Here is an 18,190-nt window from a genome sequence, read left to right on the forward strand (position 1 = left end):
CCCTGAGGAAGAGACATGATGACAACAAGGTCCTTACTCTAAGGGACTTGGCAATTTCATGAGATGACAGGCGTGTTGACAAATCAATGTAAAACCAGTGTGTAGGTGATGCAGTAGGTCATGGCCAGGCTTGCCCCAGAAAAGCCGCAGAGCGGCCCGTGAGCGGAGGCAGATGAAGGGACGGCACCCAGGTGCAGGCCGAGCACGAGTTCCGAGGCCTGTCCCCGGACCGCAGCCTGGGTGGTGTGGCTCACAGAGCAGCACAATTATTGCCTGAACTGCTTCTGGACGATGAAGAGCTGGGAGTACAGTTCTACACGCCTCCAGCCCGGGACCCTCAGGGCAGCGTCAGCCAAGGCCACGGGACTCAGATCCGCGGTCATCTGAAGGGAGAGGACAAGGGACCCATGGGAGCCCTGTCCCCTGACCTGCATTCTTACCCGGTTTACTCGCTCTGGGCAGTTCACTTGCTGCTTAAGGATGAAACCACGTGAAAGCAACCCTGAAATGTTGCTCTTTCATAGCTTCTTTGAACGGCTGCCTCTGTGCATGTAATGAGCGCCGTTTGGGCATTACAAAGGGTGTGAAGGCTTGTGTGGAGGAAGAAACAATTCTGGTTGGAGACTTTGTGAAGGAGGTGGCGTATCAGCTAGATGTTGAGAGATGGGTAACGTCTGGCCAGGTGAAGAGGGGGGGAAGGGCATGACAAGGACATGGGACAACGTGAGTGATAAACTGGAGGGAGGGGAGCAGAGCCGTGCAGGGAAATGGAGAGCACGCCTTGTGGCTGCAGGGCACGCATGTCTGGGGAAGCAGGGACGGCGGGGCAGGAAAGGGCGTCCCGGCTGTCCTGAGAGGACTGGCACCCAGTATATCGCTGAAGAGAGCCGAGGAAGGTGTCTGAGCCACTCTTAAAGCATGTGAATTAGTAAATATGTCTGGCAACATCATCATGCCTGACATGCTGGTGCCATAACTGGGAGATCCCTTAAAATGTCCCCAGCGCGACCCGAGACCATGTGTGGTTAAGGAATAGGACTTGAATTGCAGAGTTTTATTATAAAACTGATTGTTTGGGGCAGGGGGGTGGTGCTGGGCAGAGAGGGGAACCACAAAGGAATGTGAGATTTTGAACTTGGACACGTGGGAGAACAGCAGCACTGTGAACACGGAGGGAGACAGGAGGAGGGCGGAGGGGCCCTGGGGGCTTCCGGTGCTACAGGTGATGGAAAATTGGAACTCGAGAGCGAGGGAGTGGGGATGAGTCACCTACATGGAGGTGATTCGGTGAGTTTGGTTTGTTGTAAACTTAGTAACACAAATGTAACAGCAAGTCTTAAATATAGAATACATAACAAATTCAACGAGGAAGACAGATGGAGGAGCATTTGGGGGAGGGGACAATAAAACAAAACACTGCCATTATTGGTATTTATAGCTCATATCCGTTTTAGCAGCTGTTAGGTTCCCAGAAACCAACCCGTATCCCGACCTCCTCGCTGGCAGGTAGAACCTGTGACACTGAACTGCCAGGTCTTTCTAGTCTAGAACACGAGAAATACACGAACTGCACGACTCAGCTGGTCGGGCACACCTTTTTCGGGAAGTTCCGGACACAGAGCCCTGAACCACAATTCAATTGTAGATACTGGTGATCGCTAACCTAATTCATTAACTACAACCACGGAGACGTTCCGAGGGTGGGGTACGGCTGTACCTGGGCACAGGCCGCAGGGAGGTAGGGGAAAGGTAGAAGACGGGGACTACGCGAGCTGCTGGAGAACGAAGGGCCAGCTGATTGCACAGCTTCCGCATGGAAGTGGGCTATCGTCATCAGGCATACCCGCCCGATTGTTCATCACCCGTGAAAACTGCAAATCCATTCCAAGCCGGCCCCGCCCGGAAGCAGGGGCGGGGTCACGAGCTGGGAGCTAGGCGCGGAAAAGCCCGTTGGGAGGAGCCGGGAGAGGACTACATTTCCCAGAGTTCAGTGAGGCAACGAAGCCTCGCTCCCGGGGCGCGGCCGGGCAAACTGCGGCTTGGGTTTGGTAGTCCGAGTCCAGCGGCCGCGCGAGGGGTGGGGGGGAAACTCCAGTGCGGAGACGCACGGGGATTGGCTAGTAGAGTTCGAGTCCCGCCCACATCTGGTGACACCAGTCGGCGGTCTTGCTACTTAAGGCGCCGTGGTCTCGTCCGCCCCGCCTTAGCTCCCGCGCTAGAGAGAAACATGCATCGTTTCCGATCACAGCTCTTCACGGGGATTTCTGCAGCCGCCAGCGCCCACTCTCACCCACGCCGCTTCTCGCCCCTGTTGTTATCCGAAGCCTCGCCTCTCAGCCGCCCGCCGCACAGACGCACGAGTAGAAAGTGCAGCTCCATCGGCTGATCCTCGCTAATCTCCCGAGTCTGGGCGGCACCGGGCGTCCCACGATGCCGAAGAACAAGAAGCGGAACACTGCCCACCGCGGTGGCAGTGCTGGCGGCGGTTCAGGGGCAGCTGCAGCGACGGCGGCGACAGCAGGTAAGGAGGTATCCCGGTCGCCGGTATCCCGGTCGCCGGCCGGTCTAGCGAGTCTTTTCCCCTGGGGCGTGGTGGGAGTTGTAGTTCTTTCTCTCCTGACATGTGCGTCGGCAGGGCGCTTGACTAGCCTGGCGAACTACAATTCCCAGCGTGCCGTGGTGGCCGCGCCTCGCGCGATTTGGATCTGGCATGCGAACCGAACTCTTTGGGCACTGGCGGTGGGGGCGGGGAGGGGGCGAATGGGTCCTTGGGCCGGAGATCGGATTGGGGTCGGGGTGACGCGCTCCTGGGCAGGAGGGTAACCGTCTTCAGAGACAGCGTCTGCTTTAGAGCTTTAGAGATCGAGGATGGGATAGAGCTCGGAGTTGCGTCCGTGCTGTCATTGGTCGCCTCCGACCCCCCTGCTCCAACATGGAGTTCTCGGGAATGCCAACGTTTTGCCGGGTTTGGACGGGCTCTTCTGTCACGCGACCCGGGCCTCGCGCGGTGGCGGGGTGACGCAGAGGCGCCCATGTGGCATCCCCTTCCGCTCTCCTCCTGCGCGCCCCGCGTGGCCCCCTGGCCGGGAGGAGGCGGTGGAGCGTGGGGGCCACCGTTTCAGCTCAGGCTTTGCTCCCACTCCTAACTGGCACCTGCGGAAATCCCGGGTCCCCGCTCCACGGCGACCAGTGGAGGCGACCTCTCTGTCCCTGGGGCAGGAACCACGTTCTCCTTTGTGCTATAGATTCTCTGCTCTGAGCCCAGGATAGGAGGTGGTGGGGAGCTCAGGTTGCAATTGGCCAGAAGTTAAATTGTTTTGTGTCCTCACTGCAAAGTTGAAGCTTTTCCAGGATGGGTAGGTGCTTAACCGAATTCATGACTTCTACTACTAATTACACAGTCAACATGAAAGGACTTCAAGCAGAAAGCCCTACGAGACACCACATTAAACTCATTTAGTCACAGTTCTGAGATTTTGAAGTTAAGTATTGGAATATCCTCAGGCTATCACATCGGAAATAGTCATTAGGCATTTGTCAACACAGTAGTCCCTCTGATCCCCAGAACGATGCACCTTTGTTCATCAGAAAATATAGGCCAGTTTTCTTGTTACAGATGATTGGAAACTAGCATTTTACAAGCTTAGCTATAGGACTTCTAGCAGCAAGAAAACTTGTGGCCATGTACTAAATATTAAATGATTGAGAATAGGAATGGCTTATCATAAACTCAGTTTTTTCCAGTTTCTTTCTCTTGCTCTTTATATTGACTGGATGCTCTTGATGTTCCTGAAGTTCATTCTTGATCATCAAAATGTGAAATAACATTATTTTGGCACCTGGTTACTCTGTGTAAATTGAGGATCCCTCTTTACCTTAAGTTAACCTTTTGTTGATGAAATGAAAAAATAGCAAGCTAAAGCTATTTGAATATTGTAATCTTGTTGCTAATGGCCCCCTTGAATTACAAACAGCCTGTATTCCCTTCTGAGACGCATTGTTGGCCCCCTTTACTCCCCTCCCGAACTTAGCACAATAATCTCAGGTGGTGCTGGGAGCTGGCCTTTTAATTTTTACCCTATTCCTGACTTACCAGTCTTATGGCTGCTACCTTTTTTATTGTTTTCAGTAGAAATGGTATACTTAACAACTGTATTTTAGCACATATAAGAAATGGGAAAAGAATTATTTTATTAGTTTATAAAACCATACATACTTGGAGTGTTTTTGGAAGTTTATACTGGAACTTGCTAACTCTACCTTAATTTTGTTCCAGGCAAATGTACTTACTACTTACTCAATAAACAAACAAACAAACAAACAAACTTACTACTTACTCAATAAATAAATAAATGTACTTATTACTCAAATAAATAAATAAATGTACTTACTACTTAATAAATGAATGAATGAATAATAGTTGAGTAGAAGAGATGGAAAATTGCCCAACGCTGGTATTAAAAGCCGCTTGCCTTATTGGTCTTTTTAAATGACATCTAGGAGACATTGGATTGAAAGGGGTACAACAAAAAACCACTTCTGTTACTCTAATGACTTTTCTCTTTAAATTATTTTCTGAGTTTGTGGAGGGTCCAGGAAGCTAATTAAATTGATCTCTCATGCAGGTGCACATACTTGTAATAGCGCTTAATTTGAAGAGAGCATTTTTAGGAAGAACAAACTTTGTTAGCAAGTCAGCCCCCTAAGAAATAAGGAGTTCGTAGAGTTCCACCTCACTCGTGGCACTTGGCATCTCATGGTGGGTGAGGGCAACTTAGACAGTAGGTATTCAGACAGGGTGGTTTCTCTCTCTCTCTCTCTTTTTAAATCTCTCCTCCCTTTAAGTCTTGGGAAATCATTGAAACTCGGAGAAGGAAGCCCAGTAAATCCTCCATAGGAATGCTCTTCTTGACAGTTTAGCAATAAGCTGAATATGAAACACAAAGCTTATAAATTGATTGGTGACTAAATGTTAGTATGGTAAAAGTTAATCAGATGACAACTTGTTGCCATGACTTCAAATCATGAAAACAAAGATCCAGAAATAGAGTGTGATGTCATAGATCTTTGTTTATTTATTCATGTCCTCAGCACGCTGATGAAGAAGTTTTGGGATCTTGGTTTTGTTGCTGCTTTTTTATGCTTCACTACTTGGATTGGCACAGTGTATTCCCTGGAGGGTAGCAAGCAGATTTGAAGGCTGCTTGCTTCCTTTGTTGATATAAAAATCTCTTCTCTGTTTTGATTTTTTTTTAAAGACAACTCCTATTTTGAAATAACCCAACAGCAACAGACATAAAATTACAGGATTTAAAAAAAAAAAAAACTGTAGTAAATGCCACAAATTTCTTGAATATAGCAACGTAGTGATATTTGGCAGTCTTTGATTTTTTTTTTTTTTTTTAAATCCTCACCTGAAGACCATTTTTTCATTGCTTTTAGAGAGTGAGAACGATTGATGTGAGAGAGGAGCATCGATTGGTTGCCTCCTGTAGACTCCCGGACCAGGAATCAAACCCGCAACCCTTTGGTTATGGGACGATGCTCCAGCCAACTGAGCCACTCTGGCCAGGGCAATCTTTGATTTTCCTGATAAGGAAACTTGGGCTCAGCAGTAAAGCAAGTGACTCCAGGTCACTTTTGGGTGGATTTGGGACTTAAAAATTTTAACTCATTGCTCAGTGTATAATTAGAGTCTGGGCAATCCTGTTACTAATGAAATTCCTACAAAAACAGTGACAAGAAATGAGAGTGACTCAGAAAGCAGATTTAAACTGTTGCATTTACTAGAACCGTTCTTTTACAGGTAATTTATCTAATAGGCTTTTATGCTGTCTAATACCAAAACTTCCATTTTAAGCCTTTTTTCCTCTCAATTTGTCTATAAACTACCATCCTGTAACTCCTTAAATTTCCCTTCACATAAGACATGTGTAACCTGAAAACTAATCCATTCACCAGGTAACAGTTCCTAAGGCTAGGCAATGCATGTTGGGAAATGCCTTCGTCCTATGAGGATCTGTGGCCTCATACTTTATTTCTGGATCTATTTTCATTGTCTTCATGATTTGAAGTTATGGTTTCTAAGTCATTTTTTCCTCTGCTACACCATGTTTTGTAAACTGGTGCTCCTGTCAGATGGTTGATGTATTTCTGAAGTTGGTTGTATCTTGTAAATTGTTGATGCTCTGAAGTACCTATTAGGTGAATTGACTTATTTTAGAAATATTTATGTTATTTTATAATATAAGTAGCTGATTTCTTAAATAAGTTTTCGGGTTTTATGACTGGATTTCTCTTGAGTAAATACTAAATTCCCAAGTTAAGCATTCGTGTCTGTGGTAACAGAATCACTTACCTCCACCTCCGCTTACCTAACAGGCGGCCAGCATCGAACTGTTCAGCCATTCAGTGATGAGGACGCATCGATCGAGACAATGAGCCACTGCAGTGGTTACAGCGATCCTTCCAGTTTTGCTGAGGACGGTATGACTTTTACATTTTGATTTGCTTTGCAACTTTAAGTCAGAGGACGCTTTAGGTGGAGGAATTCTCGTAGCCAAGGTCCACAGCTCTGTTCCTTGTCTGCCTTCTGTCTCCCGAAATGACAGCAATTGGTGGGTTTCTGTTGCTTCTTAGGACCGGAAGTCCTGGAGGAGGAAGGAAGTCAAGAGGACTTGGAGTACAAGCTGAAGGGACTCATCGACTTGACCTTGGATAAGAGGTAGGAAAACCCGGAGACTGGGCGTTTTCTGCCACCTGAGCAGAGTGACCTGCGCAGTTCTCCGATGTTATATAGTGTGTTTTCAAAAGCTTGATTTATTTACTTTGGCTGTTGAAATGTTTCTTGTTTCTTTGGACTTTTGATGTGGGTAGAAAGATGCCATAGAACTTAGATTAACTGACTCGGGGTTAGTCATTGTTCCAGCATAATAGCACGTACCTGTGTTTGATTGCATAGCTGAGATGGATTTGTTGAATTAAAAGTTAATCTTTAACTAGGAAGGAAAACTAAACTTCCCTTTAAGCCTCTTTTTCACTAATTGTGTTATGGACAGGAAAAAATATCAAATTGTTTTACTTCCCAGTAGCTTTAGAATGGACTTAAAACAAAGAATTAAAAAGCTCCGAAGATGCAAGCAAAACTCTATCTAGGCTTTTGTAGTGTTAAACAAAGATGTGTTTGCTTTAAATAGAGAAGATATTTATGAAATATACAAGAACACGTTTTGCACATTGAAACTATAAAATACCAGGTAGTCATTTAAAGTTGTGGTTATTAAACTATAAACAGAAAAATGCTGTGATATAAAGCAGCTTGCAATCTTTTGTGTAATGAGGTGAGTTGTAGATGAAAATTACATTATTGAAAAAGGTTCAGAGCTTGATGACAATTAGATTTAAAAACCTATAAACATTAAAAAAAAAGGGGTGGGGTGATAAGCTAAGCTTTTAAAAGCCCTTGGTGGCGCACGCCAACCGGGCCTCCTTTCTCTTACGTTTTGTCTCAAACAGTGCGAAGACAAGGCAGGCAGCTCTGGAAGGTATCAGAAATGCACTGGCTTCCAAAATGCTGTATGAATTCATTCTGGAGAGAAGAATGACTCTAACCGATAGCATCGAACGCTGCCTGAAAAAAGGTAACACCCTCCTGTTTGGGTTACAGGTGCAGAACTGAGAGGGGATCTGCCACCTGCTCTGCAGTATTATTCGCCCACTGCACCAGACCCGGCTCACCCTTACAGCCTTCTAGCTGTCGGGCAGGCTTGTGGGAGCTTTGTTTTTGTTGATGTGGAAACAGCTCGAAACTAGGAAGGACTGGGGTGATGTCGTCCTTTCTTACAGCAGACCAGTGATGACCGTTGTCACGTGCATGATGAAGGCTTGAAAGCTAGTGTCGGATGTCAACAAAAAGTATTATTCAAAAAGCCATTCTTCACTTTTCTAAAACTGAAAAGTTACCATAATTTTCTGTCTCGTTTTCTCTGTACTTATTTGAAGCATCAGTGATGCTTGCGTATAGCATCATTTTCAGGGTATCCCTTGGAATATTTGAATTCTAGAACTTTATAACAGAGATTCTGAAATTGATATGGTAATAGTCATAGAACTTTTAAGAATAAAGGCCTTAAAGATTAAGGCTAGCATTACCAGGCTTTTCAATTTTAGGAACCACCAAAATTAAGAAGATTGGGAGCTGCCTCCTGAATTATTTTCCCAAGTGAGAACATTATGGAAATAATTACCTTCTACTATGATCATGACTTTACGAACAAAATATTTCTAGCACTGACCCTGTAGGAAGCACACGTTCCTTTCAATGGAATGAGCCTTGCTTTGTGCACTTGCTCTCATCTCGCCGTCCCCGAAGCCCTGTCAGGCCCAGGTGTTTGGAACCCTAAACTGTCCCCGCGCTCTGCAGCCCCCTGCAAGCCTGAGAGTGGAGACTGGCTCAGGTCATGGAACTCAGTGCCGGAGGTCAGCGAGTTTCCACCTTTTTCAGCTCACGGCACATGGTGACTGATTGCTGAAGTTCTGTGGCACACCAAAAATTTTGTTTTTGCTGATCTGACCCCCCAAAAATGGGTATAATTTTGATTCATGCACACTGGACGGCTGTTGTCATGTTGACTGTTGTCATTTTTAAGTTTGACGGTCTAAGGGAAAAGAGGTCAGCGCCCCTGACTCGGTAGCATCAGGTAACAACTTCAGTTCAAAACTTGCCCAAATCCTTCAGTGTTTGCAGCTCTCCAAAGCGTTCCTTTCACACTTACCTTTGTACGAATGGGTTTCTGCGGGTTTAAAGGGCGCTCTATTTTTCATCTCTCCTGGGGGGCTCCCTGAAGGTTTAGTTGACCCCACGGGCTGTGTGCACCTGAAACGCTCTGCGAGTTTAGTTTTGTGGGGGGAGTGCAGGGGTGCGCACCCATCTGTGAGTGCGAGGAAGGTTCGGGAGGTCCCGGCGGAAACACCCTGGTTTCTGACTGCCTGGCCCCGCCCCAGCTGCATGTCCTTCTGCGCCCTACCGAGGAAGTGGGGGGCGCCAGTCGTCGGAGGTCGCTGGGCTGCAAGGCGGTGGGTCCAGGATGGGGGCACGCTCTCTAGTCGCGCTGGTCACCGCTCACGTCACAGCGCGCAGTGGATCGCATGTACTCTTACGGGTTTCATAGATGGCGGGGTGAGTCTGGAAACGCGACAGACTTGAGGGGGTCCTGCCCTCGTGCTGCGGAGACTTCAGGGCCGCCCCCGCTCCTGTTGCAGGGAAGAGTGACGAGCAGCGTGCGGCGGCGGCCCTGGCGTCCGCGCTCTGCGTCCAGCTCGGCCCTGGTATCGAGAGCGAGGAGGTCCTCAAGACGCTCGGCCCGGTCCTGAGGAAGATCCTCTGCGACGGGACAGCCAGCGTCCAGGCCAGGCAAACCGTACGTCCCCGGTTCCGAGCTCACAGGGTCTGGGCGGGACACGTGCAGGTGGGGAGGGGGATGCTTGGAGCGGCAGGAGGGGGTCAGTGACGATGGGCGGAGGCATGGGGCCCGGGCACAAGGAGCGCTCGCCCATCCCAAATCCCGTTGTTGGGTGGCTGGCCGGCCAGAGCCGCGTCATGAGGCCGTGCGGGTGCGAGCAGGCCATCGTGTGTCGGCTGGGCGCTCACTCGTTTGCTGGGTGAGCTCTCCCTTGAGGGTCTCGTCCTGGGCTTGCTTTGGCCCCCTGTTTCCCAGCAGAAGGCAATTGTAGATTCCTAGCCTCTTTTCAACATACTCCAAAGTAAAGTCTGGGTTAATGAAGTGCTGCTTTAGGTGAGAAGTTTGAGGGTGATTATTTAAATTTTATGAGATTTCTGCTCTTGGTTGCTTACTTTTTGGAAGCTAATTTTTTTCAGAAGCTTTCATAGTAGACTATATTAAAAGAAATGATTGTAAAAGCTTAAAAATCTATAGTAAACTTAATGCGTTGAAGGTTTTCAATAGGAAGAGTGGTTTTGTGTATCTCAAACGCCCCAACTTCATCTCTGTCTGAGTCGGAGTTTGAAGCGATCCCCAGGTGAACGAAGCGGGCTGAGAGAAGGCGGTGACTTCTGAAGTCCTGCCCTGCTCTGGGGGGCGGGTTTGGGCCTAGACCGCCCCCCGGCCCTGAACTCTCCCTTGAGGACTCTGCCTGGGACCTGATGTGGCTAGGTCATTGAGGACGTCCTTGCATTGAACTAGAACCGCAGGAAGTGTGGCGTTGACAAGAACACGACAGGCGCTCACGTCTGTACTTTCTTTTCCCTTGTTTAGTGCGCCACTTGCTTTGGTGTGTGCTGCTTCATCGCCACCGACGACATCACTGTGAGTAGCGGGCCCGTGGCTGCGGTTACTGCCACGTTTAGGTTTGGGGGGGTGCCTCACTTCGTCCTCTTGTGCTCTAGGAGCTGTACGCCACCCTGGAATGTCTGGAAAACATCTTCACCAAGGCCTATCTCAAGGAGAAGGACACCAACGTGATCAGCAGCAGCCCCAACACGGTGCTGTACATCAGCTCGCTCCTCGCCTGGACGCTCCTGCTGACCATCTGCCCGATCAGTGAGGTGAAGAAAAAGCTAGAGATGTGTGTATTTCTTGAGCCTCCTCTTTTATAAAAGCATTTATTGGCATTGTTGTTGGGGTTCGCCCAGTAATGACCGGCTGTTTCCTAGGCATTTCCATAAACTGCCCAGCCTGCTGTCATCCGAGGACGTGAACATGCGGATCGCGGCCGGGGAGTCGCTGGCGCTGCTGTTTGAACTGGCCCGCGGGGTGGAGAGTGTAAGTGTCCCTTGGGACCGTACTGATGCCACTGTCCTCGCGGTGCAGGATGGGATGGGAGCGCTGGACCCGGCCAGCTGGAGAGCCTGGCAGCCGCGGGCGGGCCTGCTTCTTGGCAGCGGTAGAAGACCTCCAGAAACAGACCAGTCGGGGTCGGCCGAGCAGCGTCAGAATGAAGTCCGTACACGAAACCGCTGGTGTCGGTAGAACCGGCGTTCAGGGGCGCGTTCCGCTGCCTGGGGAGAGCACTGTTTCTGGGTCATTTGCGGGGACTTTTCACACGTGAGGCACATCTGAATGCTTTGTAATAAATGTTAGACAGAGGGTGGTGTATTGAGTCAGCTTAGGTTTGGGATCCGAAAGGTTTAGTCACCGTGTTTAACATTTAAGCCACACTAGGGAACAGACGTGGCCCCCGAGACGGAGACCTGGGCTTCGCAGCTGCCGCCGCACACGCGCCAGTGTTCAGTTGCACAGCTCGCTTGCGGTGGCGTCTGAGTCTCTGACAGGCGACCCACCGCCCCAGCTCAGACTGAAAGTCCTGTGCTCTAGGAGGCTTTTCCTCTCAGGCCAGTGGGACGTTTCATCACTCTGACTGTGGCTGTGAATCTTTGGTTACTTACTGGGTGCTTTTTAATTGAAGGAGAAGGGCTGTATTTCTGGGATGAAACTTCTGTAACGCAATTATTTAACGGTGAATAAGTTCAGCCAGGATTAGCACACGTTCTGGGTTGCCCTCGTCCTTCACATTCCATCCTAGGCCTGTATTTGAAAACTCAGGCTTGTCCCAGCTGGGGATCTCAGTTGGAGCGTTGTTCCCTACACCAAAATGTGGGTTTGACTCCCGGTTGAGGTGTGTACAGGAGGCAACCGATGTCTCTCTCGTTCCCTCAAAAATCAGTAAACAAACTCCTGGGTGAGGATTAAAAACTGTGTAGGCTCTTAGACTTTCTACCTGGGAAATGGTTTTTCCTGGCACCGCAGTCCCCTCCCACCTGCTTCTGAAGGATAGCAGGTAGGAACGAAAAGTAAGCCGTTAGTGCTGTCGGCAGCCGATGGTTCTCTCCGCGTGAGAAATGGGGCCCCGAGGGGCCATCGGCTCCGTTGTGCCGAGCCGGCTGCCCAGGTCAGCCTGGTCCTCCACTGGCTACAAATGCGAGATCCTCTGCCCCTTGAAATGCACCTCCAAGGGGAGCTAATAATGCATTTTAAATTATAGACGTTGAATTTCTTTAAATTTGTGTAAACATTATATATTACCACGTATACATCTTACGTTCTCTGCCTGAGTAAATCGTATGAGATAGCCAGGAGTGTGTCATTGGACCTAAGTCCTTGTCAAAAGTAAAAATGAACTGTCTTTTACAATAGATCTGAGTGTTTTATTTGCTATTTTTGTTGAGAAAACGGCCTTTTGGAAGGCGTGAGTGGAAGGGTATTCAGAAATTAAACCAAGTGTTGATGAATACATATGTTGGAAATCGGGGTCCTGGTAGTGGCGAACGTGCGGTGTGGACTCTTTCGTAGCCTTCGGCCGGCGTGGTGACTTTGTGATGTCGGTGCCCCGGCACTGAGCAGCGCGACGCTTCGGTGTGGCTCTGAGCCTCGCCGCGCTGCTTGGCGCTCCCGAGGGGACGGCTCTCGTGGGCCTGGGAGAGACGGTGGGGGAGACACCAGCGACACGCTGAACCGGCCTGTTTGTTCCTTGCCAGGACGTCCTGTATGAAGACATAGAGTCTTTGACTCAGATGCTCCGGGCTTTGGCCACAGACGGGAATAAACACCGGGCCAAAGTGGACAAGAGGAAGCAGCGGTCGGTGTTCAGAGACGTCTTGCGGGCGGTGGAGGTGAGTGGCTCGGGCCGAGGGTGGAGTGTTCCAGGCCGGCCTGGGCGGTCGGGTCCTTCTGTTCACTGAACTTCACCTTTGACCAAGATGATTTTCTCATTTTAATACTGAGAGGCTTTTTAACAACAGAAATGAAAACTTGTATTTTTTCAACATAGGATAATTTAATGCTGATGTATAAAGGCGCTCTTTTATTAGGTTTAAAAAGTTAAAAAATTTCATAGTGATGGAAACGTATTTCACTTTTGTGTCCTTGGCCATCCTAGGAGCAGGGGTGCTTAGCATGTACATACTTAGTGTAGCGTTTTGGCGGGGGGGTTTGGGTTTTTTGGGGTTTTTTTGTGAAAAATACATTGTTGCCTATCCCTTATACCTTTAAGGTGCTAAAAACTGAAATGCCAAAATCCAGCCCTTTAACAAGACCACTTAAAGTCACACCGGATGCTTGTGGCCCTCCAGCCTGCCCCGGGCCGCCTGGCAAATGCCTGGATCTGGGAGCCGTCGGGTTAGAACGCGCAGTGCAAGCGAACTGTAGGGCAGAGGCGGCCTTCCTGGGGACCAGAGGCTTTGGCTCTGTGTGTGTGTCCAGATGAAAACATGTCTTGGATGGAAAGGGCGGTTCTTTTAATAAGTGCCTCACCAAAGGGTCCTTCGACCTGGCGTGCCCGCGAAGCTGAGGGTGGGGGTTAGAGCCCAGAAGCGCAGGCCGCGCCCAGCTCCCCGTGTGCCGTGGTCCCGTGATGGTCCTGTGGAGCCTGTGTAACTGCTTTCTTCAGTTTAATCTCTTTAAGGAAGTGAACCCTGGGGATTAAGTTGCACAGAGATGCTCAGCGATCTAAGCTTTGGGACAGTGCTGACTGGTTATGTTATAGTAGTAGCTGATATTTACTCTGGGTTTCATAACCTAAAAAAAGCAAAAACAAAATGCCCACCTTGAGCAGGCATCCACACTAACAGCTGATCTTGTTTACGTTCTGATTAGTGTGGTAGTATCCCCAAAAAGGAAGCCCTTTGCCTGCCTGACTAACCTATCCCCGCATTTGAATCCCGTAGCCACAGACAGTAGCCCAAACGCGGGAGTTGCTCAGTTACTCCAGAAAACCAGCAGCTATGAAAACAAGAGGTGTGCCCCGGACCGGCTGAGTCAGACCTTGCTTCACGTTGTCTGTCTTGCTGCGCCCTCCCTGGGCAGCAGGCCTCTCCCGAGGACGCTGCGTGGCATCTCAGCGTGCGCCAGCGCTCACAGGCCCCAGCCTCGCCCAGCGGGGCGGCCCCGTGCCCCCCGCCCTCCCTCCTCCTCCCGTCTCCGGGCTTTGGCTCCTCTGGCCCTGCGTCCGGGCACCCGCCAAAGAAGGGGGGGCTCAGGCGGACGCGGGGAGGGTGGTCCTGCTGCACGGGTCCCCCTGCCTCAGTTGTCCACTGTCCCCGTGGCAACCGGCTGTTCTCCTGGCTCCTCTGTGCTCGTCACTCCTCCCTGAGGGGCAGACCGGGGCCCATCCCTTTCGGGTGACGTGCCTGTCCTTTCGGGAAACCTGCTGCTGTGCGTGTTTGGTGGCCTGTCATCTCCATGCACTTGGGCCCCCTCCTATGGGGACACTTTGGGTGCTGTCTCCTGGCGAGATCGTTCAGGCTCTGACACCGTGAACTCGGGGGTCACCTCTCACTTTCTCGGGGGCCTGCTCTCAGGCCCCAGCCTCCGGGCGCGTCTTCCCGTTGACCGCCTTGGCCCTCCCTCTCTTCCTTGACCCCACCGCCCCAGGTGCCACCCGTGGCTGCCGGGGGTCTTGCTGCCGTGTCCCGGGACCTCCTCCCCTCCCCTTCCCGCCCTGCACCTCGACCCATGCAGACGCTTGACTTGTCCTTCACGTTTGCGGCACACTGTAGAAATTTTAAAACTTTCACAACAGCGTGGTTTTCCCCTTAATACTTATCCCGACTGGGTTCTGCCTTTGTGTCGCTACAACTAGGGAAATCCCCCGCCCCTAGACAGGGCACCGCTTAGTCTGCCACACTTCGGGGTCACGCATCAGGGTAAACCACCTTGGTCACGTAGCTCAGCACGTACACGTCTTTTTAGAAACTGTTTATGTAGCATCTCTTTAGCCATTTACTTCCTCTTACAATGTTGGTTTTTCTGTTGGCTAGGAACGGGATTTTCCAACAGAAACTGTTAAATTTGGTCCTGAGCGCATGTACATTGACTGCTGGGTCAAAAAGCACACCTACGACACGTTTAAGGAGGTCCTGGGCTCGGGCATGCAGTACCACCTGCAGGTGAGTGCCGGGGCCCTCGCTCTGCTCGCCGGGGCAAGGCCGCGGGTTCGGACAGGGCTCCCGGCTGCCCTTGAAGGCGGTGGAATGCACGGAATACATTCAGCCCGATGCAGAGCGGCACACTTACCTGAGAAGGTGAACTGAGTAAAACAGACCGTCCGCTTGGCTTGCGTTGTGTCTTCGCACCGTAATGGCTGCCGACCCCCTCGGGTTCCAGGTGCTGGCAAACAGCGGTCCGCGGGGGAGAGGCAGAAGACAGGCCTCCGGCTCATATTCCCACGCCCCTCCTAACTCCTGCCCTCAGATTTCAGTGTATGGGGCTTGGGGGGTGCTGAGGTTACTGCTGGGCCTCACCGCCTTTTTCTTCCCCCAAAGTCAAATGAATTCCTTCGCAATGTATTTGAACTTGGACCCCCTGTGATGCTCGACGCAGCAGCGCTGAAAACGATGAAGATCTCTCGTTTCGAAAGGGTAGGTTTTATTGTTTGTTTTCAACAAACCAAAAGGCCCCCTAGCGAAGCGCGGCCCAAGCGGTGGTTCCACCAGCGCCAGGTTCTGCTCTGTGTGGGGCTTCGGTTCCTCGGGACCCCCGCCCCGAGTCACGTGCTGCGCATGGGGGCGCTTTACTGCAGTGCGGGGCGGGGGGGGGGGGTTCAGACGTAGACTTTCTGCTCATCTCCTGCTATCCTAACAGGAATTAGATTCATTTTTGTTTAATTGGCATTAAAATAGAACTTTTTGTTATTGATGACATGGTTGGAAGCTTTTTTTGCATTAGTTCATGATCTGACTTTTCCTAGATCAAGTTCAACATCGATGCACTTTTTTCTTCTTTTACTCTTTTCATTGGAATTTTCTTAATATAAATAGCCATCAATTATTATATGTTAATTTCCCCCTTGTTCTTTTTTGTATGTGTGTTTTCTAAGCATGTAAAATATTTATAGGGTTGAATTAGTTCGTTTCTCTCCTTGGTGATTTTTGTGTATCTTTTTAAAAATTTTCTAAGACCGCTTTCAGCCTCTGTGAGTCACAACTGTGTCTTCCTTCTCTTCCGTTCAGCATTTATATAATTCCGCGGCCTTCAAAGCGCGAACCAAAGCTCGCAGCAAGTGTCGTGATAAGAGAGCAGATGTTGGAGAGTTCTTCTAGATTTTCAGCACTTGAAGACTACTTTCTAATTTCCAATTTTCTTTTTCTTTTGTAATTTCTAATGTATTTAAACTCTGTAGACAGTTTTTATCTCGGGTCAACATGGATTGCTTTTGTAGCCAGGGTCATGTGACTTATAATTTAATGTAAGTGGTTAAGTTCTGATTATTGAATATTCTCTGTAAATATCATCAGTAAACCATGAATAAAGTGTTTGTAATGTTTTCTATTTATGAAGAGAGCAGAAATATGGTATTTCATGATAAGAAAACTAATAGCCAAGGTGAAATATACTGTGGTTGTCAGATATACTGATTTAATGGTATAGATATCACAAGATATTTAATTTAACATCTTAGACAATGAGCTGGATCCAATTTTGGGAGCTATTCTGAAAAAGCTGCTACTTTTTTAATTGTAAATAGAACCTAAGGATTTTAGTTTTGTCACTCGGATCAACAAAGGGAATCCCACCATGAGACCTTACAGCAGCACCGCCGGGCCAGCCCGGGGGAGTCCCAGCGCACACGCGCCCGCGAGGCCGCACACCCTGGCCTTGGAGGGGCGGTAGCACTAGTTTCACCTGTTGTAAGTTCTGTGCTCTTTATTTGAAATAAAGATCTTTTCACACTGAAAGTGTTTCTTTTCTAATAGAAGAAACGTTTATGGGTTCAAGGTACACAGTTCAAAATGATGACATTGGGGAGGGAGGGAGGGGACCACACTTCGTGTATTTGGCAACATGAAAATAGATGGAAAAAAGCAGCAATATATCACTGGGATTCCGGTTGCTGACTTTCAAGATGCTTGCAAAGCCTCTTGGTTGCTCAAGGAGGCGTTTCTTCACTTTTCAAAACAGGACGGGGTTGTCTAGCCCATGGGCCACATGCAGCCCAGGATGGCTTTGAATGAGACCCAACACAAAATCGTATATTTACTTAAAACCTTTTTTTTGCTCATCAGTTTTCGTTAGTGTTTGTGTATTTAATGTGTGGCTCAGAGACGCCAAAAAGTTGGGCACAAGCATTTTGACTGTGCATTAGGATTTACTGTTACACTCCATCAAAATGACACCGCACAAGCGGCATCGGCAGAGCGGAGCTCACGGGCCCGGCACTCCGGTATCAGTGCCGGAATCGGTGGCCGGGCGGCGGAGGCATGGAGGAGCATACACTAAAGAAGTCACTGGCAGGGGGTGGAGGGGGTGTCCACCGCTCACACACAGCACATGGAAACCAGACTCAGCCCAGAGCTCGGGTCGCCTGTTATCACCGGGCGCCCGTAGTGAGCTAGAGCCATGGAAAAGAGATTGCAAATAGTCTTTGTTTCTAAATTGTCCATTTCATATGTGCATATATTTAAATAAAAAGGCATTTTTACTGAGGTGATGTGTGTGCAAAGGTCGCTAGTCCCCCAGGTGGAAGAAGGGGAGCTCCCTGTCCCCTCTGTCCAGTCCCAGGAGGCCAGCCAGCCTTCTGTCTCCCGAGCGCCTGGGCTTCAGGTTCCCAAGGGATGAGCATTGTTGAGCTGACAGCGTCCCATTCCACGGGTGAAGGTGTTTGCCTGTCCATATCATCTCCCCGCTTGCCTTTGGTTAAATTGCCTTAGCGACCGTATTTCTCTTCACTCCCGAATAGGACAGGGCACTGTGTTTACACTTTGCATTCCCCAAACGTTCTGCCCTGGAGTCAGCTTGGTCTTACACGCACCACTGACTCTTCCCACATTAGTCTGTAAGGCTTCTCCCAGCCCTTGCCCGTGGGCTTAGCCCCGGCCGGTCCCGTGGAGACTGGCTTTCCTCTCCATCCGTGCGTGCCCTGTGCGCCGAGCCTTCCTCGTGGGATTGGTTTTCCTCTCGGGCTGGGCTCTGCATTGCCTAGACCGTGTTTTAGCATCGGACAACTTCGCTGCGAAAGGGGACGCGTCCTCAATGGCTGCTGGGCGCAGGGGCGTGGGAGGGGAGCTCTTCGGAGACGATGTGCCTGAGAGGCAGTTGGCTTGGGATGTGAAATCCTAGGCAGGAAATCCGGAATTGGAAGGCAAGCTCTACACTTGCATTGAAAGTGTGGCATCTGATGCAGTTTTATTTCTGATCTGTTTCCCTGTTTTCCTTCTGCTCTTAGAGCTGGTCTAAAA

General features: G+C 49.6%; 2 protein-coding genes across 2 annotated transcripts; both read left to right on the forward strand.

The window, feature by feature from the left end:
- Positions 1 to 2,117: 2,117 nt before the first annotated feature.
- Positions 2,118 to 2,386, forward strand: LOC129068917 (uncharacterized). Its single transcript, XM_054571372.1, has one exon. It carries the CDS (start codon positions 2,228 to 2,230, stop codon positions 2,384 to 2,386), a length of 159 nt encoding a protein of 52 aa, XP_054427347.1. The 5' UTR covers positions 2,118 to 2,227.
- Position 2,387: 1 nt separating this feature from the next.
- Positions 2,388 to 16,681, forward strand: IFRD1 (interferon related developmental regulator 1). Its single transcript, XM_054571371.1, has 12 exons — positions 2,388 to 2,521; positions 6,382 to 6,486; positions 6,640 to 6,724; positions 7,516 to 7,640; positions 9,262 to 9,419; positions 10,275 to 10,325; positions 10,406 to 10,584; positions 10,673 to 10,781; positions 12,494 to 12,628; positions 14,774 to 14,902; positions 15,278 to 15,373; positions 15,965 to 16,681. Exons 1-12 carry the CDS (start codon positions 2,431 to 2,433, stop codon positions 16,052 to 16,054), a joined length of 1,353 nt encoding a protein of 450 aa, XP_054427346.1. The 5' UTR covers positions 2,388 to 2,430; the 3' UTR covers positions 16,055 to 16,681.
- The last annotated feature ends 1,509 nt before the right edge of the window (positions 16,682 to 18,190 follow it).

Source organism: Pteronotus mesoamericanus, unplaced genomic scaffold (assembly GCF_021234165.1).
Source record: "Pteronotus mesoamericanus isolate MK-2021 breed Mesoamerican mustached bat unplaced genomic scaffold, CSHL_Meso_final contig_220, whole genome shotgun sequence".
NCBI classification, from domain to species: Eukaryota; Metazoa; Chordata; class Mammalia; order Chiroptera; family Mormoopidae; genus Pteronotus; species Pteronotus mesoamericanus.

Excerpts from the sequence above, each read along its gene's own strand:
- IFRD1 (XM_054571371.1), top strand. The coding sequence starts at position 2,431 with ATGCCGAAGAACAAGAAGCGGAACACTGCCCACCGCGGTGGCAGTGCT. Across the intron at positions 10,782-12,493 it reads TGGCCCGCGGGGTGGAGAGT|GACGTCCTGTATGAAGACAT; the intron begins GTAAGTGTCCCT and ends GTTCCTTGCCAG. Across the intron at positions 14,903-15,277 it reads GCATGCAGTACCACCTGCAG|TCAAATGAATTCCTTCGCAA; the intron begins GTGAGTGCCGGG and ends CTTCCCCCAAAG.
- LOC129068917 (XM_054571372.1), top strand. The coding sequence starts at position 2,228 with ATGCATCGTTTCCGATCACAGCTCTTCACGGGGATTTCTGCAGCCGCC.